The sequence below is a fragment of the Magallana gigas genome, chromosome 6, assembly GCF_963853765.1.
Source record: "Magallana gigas chromosome 6, xbMagGiga1.1, whole genome shotgun sequence".
In the NCBI taxonomy this organism is placed as follows: domain Eukaryota; kingdom Metazoa; phylum Mollusca; class Bivalvia; order Ostreida; family Ostreidae; genus Magallana; species Magallana gigas.
In genome coordinates, this window is record NC_088858.1 from 24,080,270 (window position 1) to 24,097,974 (window position 17,705).

At 36.4% G+C, this 17,705-nt stretch overlaps 1 protein-coding gene and 1 long non-coding RNA gene across 2 annotated transcripts; one reads left to right on the forward strand and one right to left on the reverse strand.

Moving 5' to 3' along the window:
• The first annotated feature begins 8,222 nt into the window (after positions 1-8,222).
• Positions 8,223-9,220, forward strand: LOC105317670 (uncharacterized). The gene is made up of 4 exons (XR_010714653.1): positions 8,223-8,402; positions 8,575-8,675; positions 8,937-9,026; positions 9,125-9,220. It is a non-coding gene; the product is annotated as an uncharacterized lncRNA (long non-coding RNA).
• Positions 9,221-12,897: 3,677 nt separating this feature from the next.
• On the reverse strand, positions 12,898-17,052 carry LOC136269569 (E3 ubiquitin-protein ligase TRIM71-like). Its single transcript, XM_066088599.1, has 2 exons — positions 16,920-17,052; positions 12,898-14,813 (listed from the first exon to the last, which is right to left on the reverse strand). The coding sequence occupies exon 2, from the start codon at positions 14,794-14,796 to the stop codon at positions 13,207-13,209; it is 1,590 nt and encodes a 529-aa protein (XP_065944671.1). The 5' UTR covers positions 14,797-14,813; positions 16,920-17,052; the 3' UTR covers positions 12,898-13,206.
• Positions 17,053-17,705: the final 653 nt, after the last annotated feature.

Here is a 17,705-nt window from a genome sequence, read left to right on the forward strand (position 1 = left end):
TGGGCCTCATCGACGACGAACAGTTTGAAATGTTTGTTAGCAACGAGCATGTCCCTCCACTTATTTACAGACAAAATGGATTCCGGTGAAGCAAACAGGAATTGAAAATTACCATTGATAATGTCTATGTCTTCGCTACTATCTCTGCCAATATACGTTGAGGTAAAATCACAAGATTTCAAGTATTCCCATTGTTCTTTCATTATCGAAAGCAATGGCGAAACTATCAAAACACTGCATTCGCATCCGTTCAATTCCGTCCACATCAGCTGGAAACCTTGATAGCAAATACTTTTGCCACCGCCTGTTTTAACGGAAAGAAATGAATCCCTGCCTTTCAACAGCTGTGTAATTGTTTCCTCCTGGAAAGGTTTTAACGCATCTAAACTGAACCTTTTACACACATTTTGAAACTTGCCCGCCATGTTTACGATAGCCGAACACGGATACGTTATAAGAATTCTGATTGGTTGAAATGCCATCGAGGTTTTGCGATGGAATCATATGATGACCAATCAAATGATCCATGAATATCAATTAACTTACAGCGATATTTCGGCTGGTTTGCCCACGGGTGATAAGTAAAAGACGCGATCACCCGTGGGTATCCGACGATGCCGGTTCAATTGCTAATAAAATTAAAAATGTTTGGATAAGATATCCCAAGATGACCAAACAGGATTTATACGAGGGGGAATTATAACTGAAATTTAAGACTTACATATGATATTATGCAATATACAGAGGAAGAAAAAATACCTGGTCTGCTCCTCTTGGTGGATTTTGAAAAAGAATTTAATTCTGTGTCATGGTCTTTTATTAAAAAATCACCTAGATATTTTAATTTTGGTGAATTCATAAGGAAGTGGATGTATTTTTTATTCAAACATAAAATCAGCGGTGAATCATGAAGGAAACATATCAGACACTTTTCATTTGTACCGAGGATGTCCTGATCTGTCTGTTTTGCCTGACTCTAGTTCAGTCGATGCAAGTGTGACTGCCTTTTTGAGAGGAGCGTCGATTGATCCCGAATCAGACAGTTCGTGGTTCAGTTTGGTCAAATTTCAGCAGATAGTATCGAACTAGACGAAATCCTACCACGGGTGTGTAAAGTTACGGTTCACAGAATACGAGTGACTCTTGATTTGATAGATTTCTTCTCCCAGGAAACTATTCCGTCGCATGGTTCAACAGTCTTCGAAAGAAACATGCTGAAAGAAGATGGTACACCAGATGCCGCTGAAGATAACGGAGGGCTGATGCAGGATTCTCTTACTGAATTTTGTGACACTTTTTATTTACAATACACAGAGGGAAATACGTACAAAGTACCCGAACTAAGGCACGATATGACAGATGTACAGTGGAAGTCAGTTGCATTCGTAATTAGAATGGGTTTCTATCAGGAGAAAGTATTTCCCATAAAACTATTTCCTATTTTTCATGCAGCAAGCAATTTTCGGTGCTTGCACTGAGTCGGATCTAATTGATTCCTTTCTCAAATTTGTTTTAGCGATGGACAGAAGTGTGATAGAGAGTGCCCTTAAAGATTTTGAAGCTGTTGACAAGGATGAAATATATAATGCATTGGAAAAATACGATGTAAAGAAAGCCATCCAGTATCCAGTAATTATAATATGTGCGTTGCCCATCCGTCTCATACATGCGGATGCGTTTTAGAAATTTCTCAAAGCTATTCCCAGGATCCATACGTCTTATTCAAATCTGATTTTTATTCACTTCTAAGGAATAGATACTGGCAAATGGACTTTGTCTAATCAGAGAGTTTTTCCATAACATGATAATCAGAAAGACTTTCCATAACGTGATAAGAATAATCAAAAACATTCAAACAATATGTTCTAGAAGTTTTAAGCAAAACTTAAAGAAGTCAGCAGCGTTTTTGCGAATTTCGTTTTAAGCATACATGTTTTTATACTTATCGTTTTTATGCATACGTCATTATTTGATGACCTTGTTGTTTAAATTCGAATTATTTGTTGCGCTAGTTTTAGTATTTGGTGTTTCTTAAGCAAATAATTAGTATTTGATCTAATAATATCGAGTTGAATGACAACAAGCTCAAAACAATGATTCCATCTTTTTATTTGAGTCTGATAGTGTCTTTTAAATATAAATATGTTGTTTCGCTGTGTTAATTTCACAAATCTACACTTCGATGCATAATTGGTTTAGATGTCAGGTTGTTTTAATTATTTTTTGTCAAAGGAAATGACACTGAACCGTCCATATTGCATACGCTGTATTGATTACCTTCGAGAGTGACCTTCTATTGGAAGTTGTATACTTGTTTTCTCACATACCAACTGATTGTTGATACATTATTTATACCAATTTGTTGATCTTAATACGTAATAAAGAGTTTTCGTTTACATATTATTTTTAATCAGAAGAATCAGAAACATGCACAAACATATAGTCTTCAAAAGTAGACATGTTAAGACAAAAGTTCTAACTTCTCTGCTTACATGTTAGGATGTAAATCAGTAAGGACCTAGGTCCTTAGTTTTTCATACAATCCAAGTCCTTCACGCACGGTGGAGTTAAATTGTTTTCCGTCATACACATGTATATACTTTCCCAAAAAAGAAACGCAACATGTATTATTTTACAAGCTTTTGTCAGGTAAAAAAATAAATTTTCAATACTTAATACATTGCGTGAACCGTTTAATAATTAGCATAATGATAGCCGTTGTCTTAGTTGTAATCATCTAAACGACAAAATTCAAAACAAAAGGTTTTACGAATGTTTATTTGCACAAATACATAAGTATCTTGTGTGGCCACCGTTTGCTTGCAAAACTGTTGTAACTCGTCTCCGCATTGATTGAATCAAACGTTGAATTTGGACCTGGGGTATTCTTTACCATCGTGTTGTGCCCGCTGTGATTGCAGAAGAGTTTTCGGGGCTGGTTGACGCATGCACACACGTTTATCCAACTGATCCCAGAGGTGCTCAATAGGATTCAAATCCGGGGATCTCGCCCTGGGGCTATAAAACTTAGACGAGCTCACTTTTGACCCCAGTCTCACTTTTCCACAATATGTTCCTTTTGTAAAAGTGAGACTGAGATCAAAAGTGAGCTAATCTTAATTTTATGGCCCCAGGGCCTGGATGGCCAGGGTAACACAGTGACGTTGTGGTCAGCAAGAAAGTCGACAGTAGCACGTGCTGTGTGCGGTCTGGCGTTGTCTTGTTGAAAAACCTCTCTCTGGATGTTGATGACTGGAATAAGGTGAGGCTGGAGGATCTTGTCGCAATACCTTTGCGCCGTTAAATTGCCAGGAACAAGAACCAGTGGCGTCCGTTGATTGTAAGAAATAGCGCCCACATCATAAAACTGGCCCCATCGAATCTGTAAACTTCTACCACACAGTTGTTTGCAAAACGTTAATTCTTTCGTCTGTAAACACGGACTCTGCCATCTCGGTACTGTAGCATAAATCTACTTTCATCACTAAACCAGATTCTTCTCTAATTCCTTAAAAGTGAGACTGAGATCAAAAGTGAGCTAATCTTAATTTTATGGCCCCAGGGCCTGGATGGCCAGGGTAACACAGTGAGGTTGTGGTCAGCAAGAAAGTCGACAGTAGCACGTGCTGTGTGCGGTCTGGCGTTGTCTTGTTGTAAAACCTCTCTCTGGATGTTGATGACTAGAATAAGGTGAGGCTGGAGGATCTTGTCGCGATACCTTTGCGCCGTTAAATTGCCAGGAACAAGAACCAGTGGCGTCCGTTGATTGTAAGAAATAGCGCCCACATCATAAAACTGGCCCCATCGAATCTGTAAACTTCTACCACACAGTTGTTTGCAAAACGTTAATTTTTTCGCCTGTAAACATGGACTCTGCCATCTCGGTACTGTAGCATAAATCTACTTTCATCACTAAACCAGATTCTTCTCTAATTCCTCAGAGTCCAGTTCCTAACTGTGTTGCACCATCCGACCCGTGCACGCCGATGTTGTCTCCCCAAGATGGGACCAAAAAAAGGTCGTCTGGCTCGCAGTCCAACTTCTCGCAGGCGATTGCCCACTGTTTGTGCGGATATTCTGCGAAGGCCAGTCGGCTTGAAGCGGTTTGTGTTGCTGTAACTATCCTGTTGCTTAGATGGATAATACATATATAGCGATCCTGTTGCGCAGCTGTAATACGCTATCGACCAGTTCGCGGCCTATCATTTGACGTCCCAATCTGTAAATATCTCTGCCAGAGACGAGCGATTGTACTCCTGTGAACATTATAATGTTGAGCAACAACATATTGTGACTCCCCAGCTTCGAGACTCCCTATTGCGATATTGCGCGAAATAATGTCTAATCTAGGCATACGTAAAAATCGTCCTACAGCGAACAAGGGCAAACATATAATTCATGCGATAGTCTTTTTTTTTGTTAACACACATCACACATAAAAATTAACAAAAATTTAGGCGTGCAAAGCGCTTTCCACTTTGTTGAAACACCATTCGAACAATGTTCCTATTTTTAATTTCGCAACAGTTACGGCTGATCGCACATCAAATTTTGCTATTTAAATTCATCCCTGGTAATATGGAAACCTAAGCATATCATTACAAAACTTGCTTTCAGTAATTTTTTATACAAAAAATTCTTTTGCAAAAATGATACTACAAGTTGCGTTTCTTTTTTGGGAGAGTATATTAGCAGCAGCTCAAACATTTCTGGATCACATGTAGATCTTCCTCTAAAACACACTCTGACATGCAAATATTAACAATATATTAATAATCTCTCTTGTAAACAGTCTTCATGAAATTAAATCTGGCATTTAGAACATAACAGTAGGTCGTCTTTGTGGTACATTTTCGTTTATGATTGGACGAATTCCATTCTATGGGAATTCCAAATTGCTCTAACTGCATCCAATTCTCTCTAAAATGAATTTTGGGTGAATAAGGAGGTTGATATTATAGTTGCTTATTGTCAAATTCACCATCAAACACAAATAGTTCCCTTACCATGACAATCAGTATACTAGTATCAGTTTATTCTTAAATTTGATATAAATATGTATTAAAACAACTTTAAATATTAAACATTACTTCTATGATCATCAATTATCACTACAAATTATTATTATTATTTATATATCAATACAAGTTCACATATCAAATTTAAATCGGGAGGTTATCGAGTTGGAAGTGATTACAGTTCGTCCGTCCGGCCAATTGGTGGTTGGTTTCAATAGGTTGACGGGTTGATAAATAACATGTACATGTATATAGGGTAGCTGATTTCCAGGTAGAGAGGATAAACGTTTAAATAATTTTACAACTGTCGATCTGTCAACTCGACTACTAGTATCTTTCGACTGGGAACTATTTTGGAGGGGGGATCACTTTATTTAAACCACACCTCCGCCCCGGTTGGAGCTTGAACTTACATACTATGGAACCCACTTTCCTAGAAGTGAGCGGCCACTGCGCTAACCCCTCGGCCATCTAAGCAAGACAAAAATTTTGCTTTCGATGACGAACGGAGCCTTGTGCGCTCGTCGCTAAATACTTGGTCGTTTGAGATACAGGTGGAATACAGTTAAGGTGGAATGCTACACCAACATTTTATTTAATTTATCGTTAGAGTACCATTTTTGAAGGAAGATTGCGTTGTAAAAAGAAAGATATATGCCTTTAATTTTTTATACGAATATTTTTGTATTTTTTACGAAAAGGTGGAAAATCTGTTCTGGTTGCAAGCAATGCACTGCATAGTTTAAAATTTGATGTGAATAAATGCATAATATAAATATCTAATAAACAAAAAAAAATCGTATAAAAGAATAAAGGGCATATATCTTTTAAAAAACATTTTTACTGCCAACCTTAAATCACATTTTTTGCATCACTTCCTAACCCTTCTGATTCACAGCTGAAAGATTTAGATTGTGAATTCTATACGCGTTTGTAATTTTAAAAAAAAATTGTTTAAGAAAATCATTGTTTTTATTAATGGTGTTTTGAGAGAAGTAGTTTCCTTAATGAATCTGCATCACTTTAGTTTGATATATGGCATTGATGTGAATTTTCTTTAATACAATGGGCTGATGCAGCTATAAGAGAATGGCTAAAAAATTAAAAATCTGGTTCCTCTTTCAAAAGTGTGTACGCTATGTATTACTCAAAATATATGTTCACTGCTAAGTGCAAAAACATTCTAGAGATCTATAAAAAATTCTTAAAGAAAATTCAATCGAACCATTATGCAAAACAAGTTGGAGCCGTCTTCTGAATTATGATTTAGGTGATTTGGAATGGGAGACCATTTTTTCCTTTTGAAACCATTAAGCACTGGGTCCGCCGCGATAAAACATTCTTAAGTCTGAGAATGTTCTCAAGTCTGAGAATATTCTCAACTCCCCAATTCTCAGACTCAGCCGCCGCCATAAAAAAGTTGAGCAAAATAAAAATTCTCAAATTCTGTTTTATTCTCAAATATTTGAGTATACAAAAAAGGAGACTTAAGAATTTTCTCAAGCAAACAAAATGGCTGCCATTGTCAGACGTCGGCGTCGCAGAAGACAGAACGCGGTTCCAGTGAGGCAACCTCGTGTTTTTCGAGACCTAAGTAATCCTCTGGAAAGTCTTGATGAGGAAGAAGTGTATCAAAGATACAGGTTTTCTACAGAAACCATTCTGTTTATCGTGGATGGAGTCAACAACATTCTAGAGACAGACACTGCCAGGAATCGGCCCATTCCCCCGCTGATCCAGGTGCTCCTTTTCCTACGATTCGTGGCCACCGGGGCACACCTGAGACTTGTCGGGGACAGTTAGAATGTGTCAGAATCCTCTGCAGGAAGAGTAGTAAAATCTGTGGCAAGGGCAATTATTGAGGTGTTCACACACATGATTAAATTTCCGGTGGGTGACATGGCCAGTAAGGTCAGGGAAGGATTCCGCCGAATTGCAGGTAATCATCGTACACACTGTTTAGAGTTGTATGCGCCGTAAAGTGAAAGTTGCCGATTCTGCTTTAAAAGCACAATAAACATTGTAAAAGTAAACAATTCTGAGAGTTCAACTTCTTAACATTCGGTAATAAAGGTGTTTTTAAAAGCTAAGACATAGATGTTTCTGATTAAAGCTTGTACAGACATCGAACATAATTCACACATCTCCAAAGATGATTGACTTTTTGGGTTTTTTCACTCAAAAGAGTTCCGCAAATGGCAGTTACCGAATAATGGGTGGTGGATCCAAGAGAGGTGTATTACAATATAAAATACTAAAAGTCTGTTGCACTTGTCAGTGTGATTATCAAGGATGTTCATTGTCAATTGGTTTACAAATTATTACATGTATGTCCAACACACTAAAATCAGAGTACTCATACCACTACCACCCTGTGGTAAAAAGACTGAACATCATAAAACAATCCACTCTCAAACACCCCCCCCCCCCCAACCCCCTTTCGAAATATGTATGGACATGTGTAAGATTAAAGTACCTTGTTCATCTTTTCACAGCAATTATTCACTTCATTTTTAAATAAACTAGATTTTACACTTTAAAGTGAATTTGCGAAATAATATAAATAAATAAATTCATTTGAGTCTATATGTGGTGGAGGGGGTGCTAGGTCAATGCAGATATTACGAATGGATGCCATATTATCTAAATAAAATTTTGTACTTACATGTAGTATATAAGAGGGAATATCTTTTTCAAAGTTTATGGTTTTTTCTATATCTATCCCGCTGGGGTCTTAGTATTTTATTTGTTTGTTTGTTTTTGTTGTTTGGTTTTTTTTTTGGGGGGGGGGGCAAGTTTGTGGGTTAATGCTGGGATTGGGTCAGCGTCTTTATAGATATAGCATTGAGAATCTTACAACATATTGAAATACATCTTGCAATATATTTATGGAAACAAATCTCGAATCTTAACCTGGATCACTACACCAGGTTTATATTATAAACATTTCTTTTTTCTTAGGATTTCCTAAAGTTCTAGGTTGTGTTGATGGAACACAAATAAGAATTTCCACACCGACTGCAAATGAAGCTGACTTTGTAAACAGAAAAGGATTTCATAGTCTAAATGTTCAGGTACTTTTTTTTTTTAATGTATGTTTAAACATGTCCCTGAGGACCTTGATTGATCAAAATCATAAACTTAAATTGATAAATTTAATGCTGATACCTTATCTTTTATTTTAGAATAATATAAGGACTAGAAGATGTCCACAAATGGCGGGGAGTTGCTTGTAAGTGAAAAATACTTATGGGTACGGGAAAATTTGATCTAATCGAATTTACATATTGACTTCATATATTATTTGATCCTTATATTGAGATGGAAATAAAAAGGAAAGAAGAAATGAAGAGAAGACTAAAAATGCTCCAAACTGAATTGATGGTAAGTTGTCATACTTTGTATATTAAAAAACATAACTGACTTGGTATTTTGACTGTTTGTAGCAGAAACTTGAAAATCTTACATAAATTTAATGTCGCGGCATTTTATTTACTTGAAATCTTCAGTCTTGCATTCAGGTGTAAAAAAAAATAAATGTGTTGGTTTTTTTTAGTCCAGAGCTATCGTCGTGAGAGAGCTGTCGAAGAAGATACGCACTTTATTCCAAGGAAGTTATTCCTGAACAGTGTAGAAACGTTCAAGACCGTCCCAAAGGTACAAGTCTGTATTACATACATACACGGTTCTAACGAAGTCCCAGGGATAGGCGATATTACTTCGTTATAAGCGTTATTGTATACATTATATGTTTAAACAGATACATTGATACTTCAAATATGTTAAATAATCGCAATAAGCTAGTTTAAATTTCCAAGAAATCGTCCCTGGTGCTGTACTGTGTTACGACTTTGTTATACTGTACATTTAATAAAAAGTACTAGTGTGTACTCATCAAGTGATTCTTCCTCTTCAAAGCTCGAGATTGCACCCAGAGTCACTTATGAAATGAAAGATGGACCGTCAGGCAGCCTTTCCTACGGAGATCAACCCCAACCACTGCTGAAAGTTAATATCAATCTTAGTTTTTGAAATAATATATTAATTATTTTGATTGCATTTATTTTAGTTGCATTGTTATTACATGTATTTGTATATTTTAACAGAGAGAGACCACAAAGCCCGCATTCTAAAGTCGCTTTAAGAAAATTTTCGGGTTCCGATGAACTAAAACTAATGGAGGCCATGAAGATGAAAGCATTCGGTCCTTGCATAAAAATTCCATTTGTTAAGTTTTAATATTTTTAATGAATAAATCTTCATTGTTTTATTTGCAAATGCGTTTATTTTATTTATCATATCATTGTTCAGGACCTATAGAATGTTGAAAAAAAAAATATAATCCACAAATAACTTGTTTCAACTATTTGGGTAGCTGGGGCAAATTGTGATTTAAACATGCATGTGTAATCAAAGATTACAAAGCTGGAGGCGAGTGCACTATACATGTAATATCAAACCCTGACAATTTTTGAGGCATGTCATATGTACAACACAACACTCTTGTTATTATTATGCTGACTGTTATATACTGTTGTACCTTGCAACATTCTAATTAAAATTAGACCTTTCATCTCGCCCTCTGTTATATATGGATACCGCTCGTGAGACATATTCCGTTTCATATTCTCTTCAAACTGAGATATAGCTGAAATCTCCTTCCGGTATTTAATTACTTTCTCAACTTTTGAGAAGCATTTCGTGCACACACCGTCTGTATTGTCGGGTATTGTTGTCACTTGACTGATTGCAGCACGCTTCTCTTCGCTTAAACGGAGTTTTAATTTCGAAAACTTCTTAACAGTGGATTTGCCGTTCTCGTCAATTTCTTTTACTATAAAAGAAAATCCACATAGGCAGCATATGTTTGTGGAGCTGTATACCTTTCGCGGTGTCATGGACGCCGCCATCTTTGTTTATACGCAGCCGACTGTCACACCGAACATTTCATAGGCGATACGCTGATTGGTTGGAGCAAAAGGTCACCAGAACGTGACCTGAACGGGGTTGCGTTAGATCCTTTCACGAGCGGTATCCATATATAACAGAGAGCGAGATGAAAGGTCTAATTTTAATTAGATTGTGCCTTGCTATTAGTTACTGTGATGTTTGAAGTTCTGTAATCCCTAAAAACAAATCACCGGAAAAGCAAGCGTTTGTCCTTTTAAATTAATCGGTTGATTTGTAGGATTAATCAATCAACAAGTCGCTGTACAATAAAAAAAATCACAAACGTTTTACGTTCTTTTCAAGAAATGAGACCCGATTGACCCTACCGAGAAAACTCGAATTGTTTTGCAAACAAAATCTCGTTGGTTTTTTCTCTTGTACATTGTTTATCTAGCGTCATTTTAAAAAAGCGTAACTATTATGACGTTATTAAAAAGTTCACAGGATTCAAAGTTTTCGCTATTCCATAGGTTCATATAAGGAAGCACGTTTGCCAATGTTATATAAGGAATAAGGAATCATTCTTTGAGTATTATGAGGTGATAATTTTGGTCGGGGCGTGATCAAACCCAATAAAGTCCGAAGGGCTTTATGATAGATTTGATCACGCCTCGACCGAAATTATTACTTCATAATATTCAAAGAATGATTCCTTATTACTTATATTTATATAATTTTAAACCATCGTACGATTAACTGTTTAAATATGTATAAGCAAGCCCCGCTGGCGCCTCAATTTGGCTTTATGAGTTATATAGTACAAAATCAATACGTAGTGTTATCACAGGCATAAACACTGGAAAATGTAAATATATGAAATTACATGCAAGTAAAACAGCAAATATTGCAACTTTATACAAAAGGACAGAATCAGTTTTGGTCATGGTTATGTCTTACTTTACTAAAAAGTAGGGGGAACTTAGTCGATCAGGTTGGTAATATAGACTGGGGGGGGGGGGGCGGGGGCTATAGTCTTTATTGCCGTTTGTCAGTATCTCTACCGTTTTCCATACTTCCAATTCAGTGTATATTGCTTTGCTGCTGTCAACCTGTCGGTCGATCTGTCAACCAACATTTTCCGTTCACTCTCTTCGAATAGGCTACACGTATTGAAAGATATAATACTTGGTATAAAGATTTACCATACGAATATCTAGGTCAAATTCGGTTTGTGGTACGATTGAGCAATTTTTGACAGCTTTGTGCCCCTTGGACCTAGATTGAATTCCTATAATTTATAGTTTCCGTTTATTTTTTAGTTCCATTTCTTTGTACATCTATACTGCCCATAATAAAGGTTTGTGCACCCTATAATGTACGTTTTAAATTTTTCCAAGGTGGTATTGGACACTCATAGTGTGACGTACTTCTGATCGAAATAAACAGTATTAGATTCGAGATTCAATATCCAAATTTACTAATCAAGGATCTGAAAACCTGTATCCTAGCGACATCAACTGTTTTAATTAAATTAACGTCTGCCGTACATGTTCTTACCTACATATAATAAAATGTCATATTGTCTCATATATAATGGTTATATAATGTTTAATTTCAGTTAAGAGAGAGAGAGGGAGAGATTCTTAGTTTCAAATTTTCTAATTCTAAATGAAATAATTAAAATATAGGAATACATAAACGATATTTAAATTTTTCAACAAGGGTAGGGTAACAAGCTTAAATGCGGCTATCCTACTTTTCATCGTTGGTACATGTAGCGCACGTGTGATTTACATTAGCTCCGTCCCCTGCGCGCTCTCTCTCTCTCTCTTTCTCACCCCTCCCCCTCTCTTTCTCTCTCTCTCTCTCTCTCTCGTCCTCCCCACCTCTCGTCCTTCCCATTCTCTCTCTCCCCACTCTCAATAACTGACGAATTTGACAATATTATTACGTGGACCGCGACCAGAGATAGGTTTTCCTACTCGATGAGATTGGTAGATGCTCTCAGTGCTATTTTGTCTTGCATTTGTTTGAACATAATGTTGTTAAATACATTCAGCACAAGCGTATCGGTGTTTTCATTTTTTTCTTTGGGAATTCCGGAAATTTTTAAACAATTTCTTCTGGAGTATTGCTCTATTTCTAGTTGAGAGTTCCTGAATCTTCGAACTTAGACCAGCAATCTCTGGGACCAATATACGAGCGAGAGCTGTTTTAAAGTTATCTTTCTGGAGAACGAGACTACTGTCCTCTCTCAATCTTTTGTGTGGATTGATTTCTTCTTCTACAGATACTGCAGATGACAGTGGTTGGTCAGCCATTTGTTTATTATTTGACATAGTTTGTGTCAGTATTGTCAAGGAGAACACAACTAAGCAAAACAAAACTTTATATGGTGAGATGGAGTTCACAATGGCCGACATCCTGGGCCGTGCCGAGTGGACAATTACACAAGATTCACAGAAAGTAAATAGGACTTTCACAATATAGAATGCTAGTATGCTGTATATGAAACAAACAACAACGATTGATCACACATTCTTCGTAGAAATCACTAGATATCACTCAAAACAGAATATTTTTAGCAGAGGTCGGAGCTCAAACACCTCTCTCACCTACATGATGACGTCATTAGATATACATGCTCACACGTCAACCGATTAAAAATGACTGTGTCTTGGATTTTTAAACCGTTATATGACGGCCGTGTATTGCAGAAAAATAAAGTTTAATTACCATGCATTAGAACCAATTTATTAACACATATCCTAGTAGTGAAGCAATTCATATTATGTCTTCGTTACAGTTGGGCGTTAAACATGTGTACAGCCAGCTCTACAAACACATGCCTTGCCGTCTGGGCGACGGCCTATACTATAGTATACAGCTAGCGGCTCTGCTATTGATCGGTTATCTGAGTGTCGGAATGCATATAAATATAGAGAACGGCAGAGTTTTGAAACAAGCAACTAAAATAAATGCATATGAAATGAAAATGTGCAAATCAATAAAAACTGAAAATTTAAAAATGAATTATCTATACGCGTTACATGCTGATTTTTACTGACTCAGATTGGGTTATTGTAAGCAAAATGTGTATACAGAAAAAAAGGTAACATAGAAATAGGAATATTGAATCACACGATACAATCTAATAGAGATTCCGCGTACAGACATTTGGTACTTCAGTCAGTTTATTATATCATGGTTTATTTCAGAGCCTTAAACGATTTGTCTCTATTTTTTCATATATAACCAACCCATTTCCATTTTGACATTGATTAAAATTGATGAATCCTCATTCTTCTAAGTATTTGATTCTTTTGGCGATTCCGGTCAGACACTCTCCAGCCATCATCTCACCGTGGCCAAGAATACACACGCCGCGTGGTCTACTTATTCCTCCTTCAGGAATGATGTACCTCAGCAATCGTCCGTCTCTGTCCAGCTTGTGAATTTTGTCAAACTTATAATCTGTAACGATGACATGACCGACAGAATCGGTGGCAACTGAGCAAACGTCAAACTTAGTGTCCTTCCCTGAGTACGAGTACCGGAATATGCCTAATCTATCGACAGCAATGACTGCGTTTCTCCCCCAATCAGTTACAATGATGTCCCCGTTGACATTCTCAATGATGTATTTCGCGTTTTTGTACAGAGGTTGACACTGCGAGTCGTACTGGATTTCCTGGAGCACGGTACCGGTACTGCTGTATCGGACGACTTTGTTCTGATCGTCTTTAAGGAGACAGACCAGTAGATCACCGGACGCCGCGCTTGTGACGCCGTATGGCATCCAGTCCCCGGCAGTGAACATCGTCACCACAGTGTCGGTGTCAGATATCATTCTAACGGCTTTATTATCACTGTACACTACTTGTTTGTTGTACATACATAAATACATGCCTTGGCAAGTAATGCTGACGGTGTGGTGGAGGTGTCCATGGAGATCAAACAACTTCAGTTCTTTACTAGCTCCTCCCATCCACACTTTGTTATCGTCGGTAACGAGCATGTAATACAGACGAGTGTTATACTGTTTATTAGCAGGGAACCCAGTGTCTATAACAGAAGTAACTGTTGGTATCTCTGATATTATTCTACCCGATAACTCATTTTCTTTTAACTTATTTTCCAAATATTCATCTATTTTATATTCATATAACATCGGAAACGAATACTGGGAGACCTCACTTAAACTCTCCTGTGTCTGAATCACTGGTACAAAAGTCTGCATTTCTGTGACGTTCTTTGATTTCTGTAATTTTCTTGTTTTTCCATTTATTTTATTCACTTTCCAAACCATTTCTTCAAACTTTTCCTTTTGTTTCTGTAGTACAGCCTCGTGTTCCTTTTGCATGTCATCCAGTTCCTGGTGAAGTTTCTTCACGGTCTTCTCGATCTGTTTGTGCCACTCTTCTCCCCGTGCTGTAACTTCGTCTTTCCTCAGTTTATAAATCGAGGATATCGAGGACAACAGTTTCGTCGTATGTTCCAAAATTCTCTCCAATTCATGTTTGAATGACTGAAGTCGATCATTTTCCGTAACAATCACTTTCAAAAGTTCTTCAATTTTATCGGACAGCTCGGATATTTCGTGCGATTTGTGTTTAATAGTAACGCAAAGGATGCATATTGGAGTTTCGCAAGTTTTGCAGTATGCGGAACAATCGTTTTGGGGATGGGAATCACAGTGACATGTGTCGTCATCATCCTTGCTTTTGTAATCTACAATGTCATGGCCGTTCTTAGATTTCACGCGCAGATGTATAAGGACACATGGGTCACAAAGATTGACCCCGCATCGTCTGCAGAAAAACGAGACTGGTTGCTGACACAGGTCACATTCCACCACATGCTGGGCTTCATCTCTAGATGCCATCATGGAAGACTTTGTGGACCCTGTGAAAATTGTTTTAAGAAATCATAATCTATATCATACATTTTTTAATTTTACAAATGAGTCAATATCTGGGCTGATAATTAAATACATGACTTAAGGACTTTTATCAGCTATAGTTTAGGAATCCAAAGACCATTGCATTCATATCAAATATTAATATATCTATTACACATTTAAACGACGAGGATTAGTAATTTTCTAATGCACAGTCTCTTGAAGTCTGCTACCAAAGGGCAACAAAAATATATCCGTCACGTACATTTTCATTTATTCAAAATCTACATGCATTCTTATCTTATTATCAAAATGGTAATTTTGAGTTGCTGATGTACATAAGACATGAAAAGGAATACCTTCCACTCAGTAACATACTTTTAGACCCTCAATAGCACTGAATGTGGCTCAACACAACAATTCATTATTTGATGGATCAATAAATATCTTCTTAAATATTTGTTTTAAATATTGGTTTTAATTTTTTAAATATGACAAATATTTCCTCATTAAATGCAATGCCAAAAGTACATGTAGCTATCATTAATATTTCGTCCTCTGTATGTGGGGCCATGATTAGCAAATAATCTTGACGGTGTACGATTCTTCCATTTTGTAACTGAAGAGACTAGTGAAATTTAATTTTTCGGACTTTTTGTAATAAATGTATACATTTACTGTAGCAATGTGCCTGTACTTCTCCAGACATTATGTTAAGATTTTCGACAACTTTGTTTAACTTTCTAAATTCTGCAGAGCTTTTTTTTTATTCATATCAGCTGAGGCACGGTCAGATATGGATAGTGCAGTAACTCTTTAATTTACTTTTGTGTATGTTGGCTGACAATTATTCCTTCATCTGAAATTTACCCTTTTATGTACATGTTACTTATATGGCATGACTTAAATAATAGCTGTTCGATAAATGAATAACTTCTTTATATTTTTGTTGATCCTTTACTTTCTTTTTTCATTGTTCACTATGCATGATTTTGAATTGTAACACCATCATCAGTTGGAATCAAACCTTCGGTATTGATACATCTCAAAGTCATCTAAATTAAATTTTAGTTCATGCAAAGTCTACAAAAAAGTATAAAATCTATATCGTGTGTCGACCGACTTGATTGAGGTTTCACTGCATGTATTATTAATTATCCTACAGCGCCGCCATATGATATTTTCGGCAGATTGGTAACTAAATATTGTATACTTGTTAAATATTTGTTGAATACTTGTTAAATGCTATCAGCATTTATGGTGGCCCGAAATACGGATAGATTATTTGATTATTCAATGAAATTTTTTTTTTGAATGAAAAAATTCCAAAATAAGAGACAAAAACTATCAAATAAATAATCTACATGTTTTATTAATTTTATATGTTTTTTGGGATGTATTTATGATAAAATGTTTTTGCTGCAGCAAAATATCTTATAGCTTACATGTAACATTTAATCTCAATTATCATGGTAATGTATGGTATAAATCTTCGATAAAGCAAGTCAAGAAAGGCCGGATTATTTTATATTTAATATAGCGTTAATGATATGCAATTTATGGTGTAAGGGAGATAATTCCCGTTTATTACTGTTCTTTGCTAGGATACCTGCTGCTGCATTACATTGAATTGAACAATATGTCACAGACTGTTTACAAATTACGTTTGTTGTTTTGATACTATGTCATTCATGGGTCCGTGATTCCTAACATAATTATATTGAAAACTCCGTTCACAGGATCATATCTGTCTGTATTGTACTTTACATAAAACACGCCAGATACCTTTAACAAGATATATAGCACGGTGTCAGTGGGACAAAGGTTACAACTTATACATGCGCAATCAGGTGCATACACGTCAGGTCATGTTAAAAAATCTGAAAGCCTCTTTGCTAATAGAATCGTTATAATCAATCTTGAACTATTGTCAAAAAGAGGCCTTTATATTTTTTAAACACCATATTTATGTATACAATTATTAAATTTGATATCACACAAGTATGCTTCTACAGTTGAATGTCTGACTGCCAGTGCCATGGATCATTATCATCACAACTTTCATTTTACATAAATTCGTCTGAATATACTAGTCTAGGTTAAAGTATTACCTCACATTAGGAACATAACTTCCAAAGTAAAAGAAAATCACTCTCGAACAAAATAATTAATGTGCAAAAAATCAACTTTCGGTTTATCAACGGTCCTAACACGCAAATCGCGCTATTCTGGCTTTTTAATCAATCGCAGCTCTCGGGCCTTCCGGAAATGCCCGAGAAGATGCGATTGGCCTATGTATGGAGGGTAATCGTGTTCAAAATTTCAGACATATGCAATCGTGTTGATGTGTGAGCCTAAGTATGAATGAGTGTAATTTTGATCGTAAAACCTAAAAACTCAGGGATAAACACTTTAGAGTTGACCCCGCAGGCCTTCAATCTAATTTTCCCTACAGATGCTTAATTGCAGCTGTAAAATACTGTTTGTTATTTACATGTAACCAGCTACTATAATACGCACTTTCCATCTGTAATCTCTGCATTTGTATTTCCGTTTTCTGAAATATCACGTCTGACATGTTACAAATTGACAAATGTAAAGTCTACAAGTCTGTCGAATTTTGACATGACCCGGCATATTTGAAAACAGTGAGGACACATACCTAATCAATGTAATTATGTGTTTCCAAAAATTGAAGGGTTGTACAAACCAACTAAGTCTTATATAGTTTATTTGTACCACGTGGATTTTGATGGAAGCTGAAAACTATAAGACATTTGCCATCATTGAATATGAGGTAAAATGGACTCTTTTTATTTCATGGAACATATCATCACTTCCTCAATAAATTATAGTTTACCAATACCAGTTCATCTTCACACGAACAGCCGATGAGC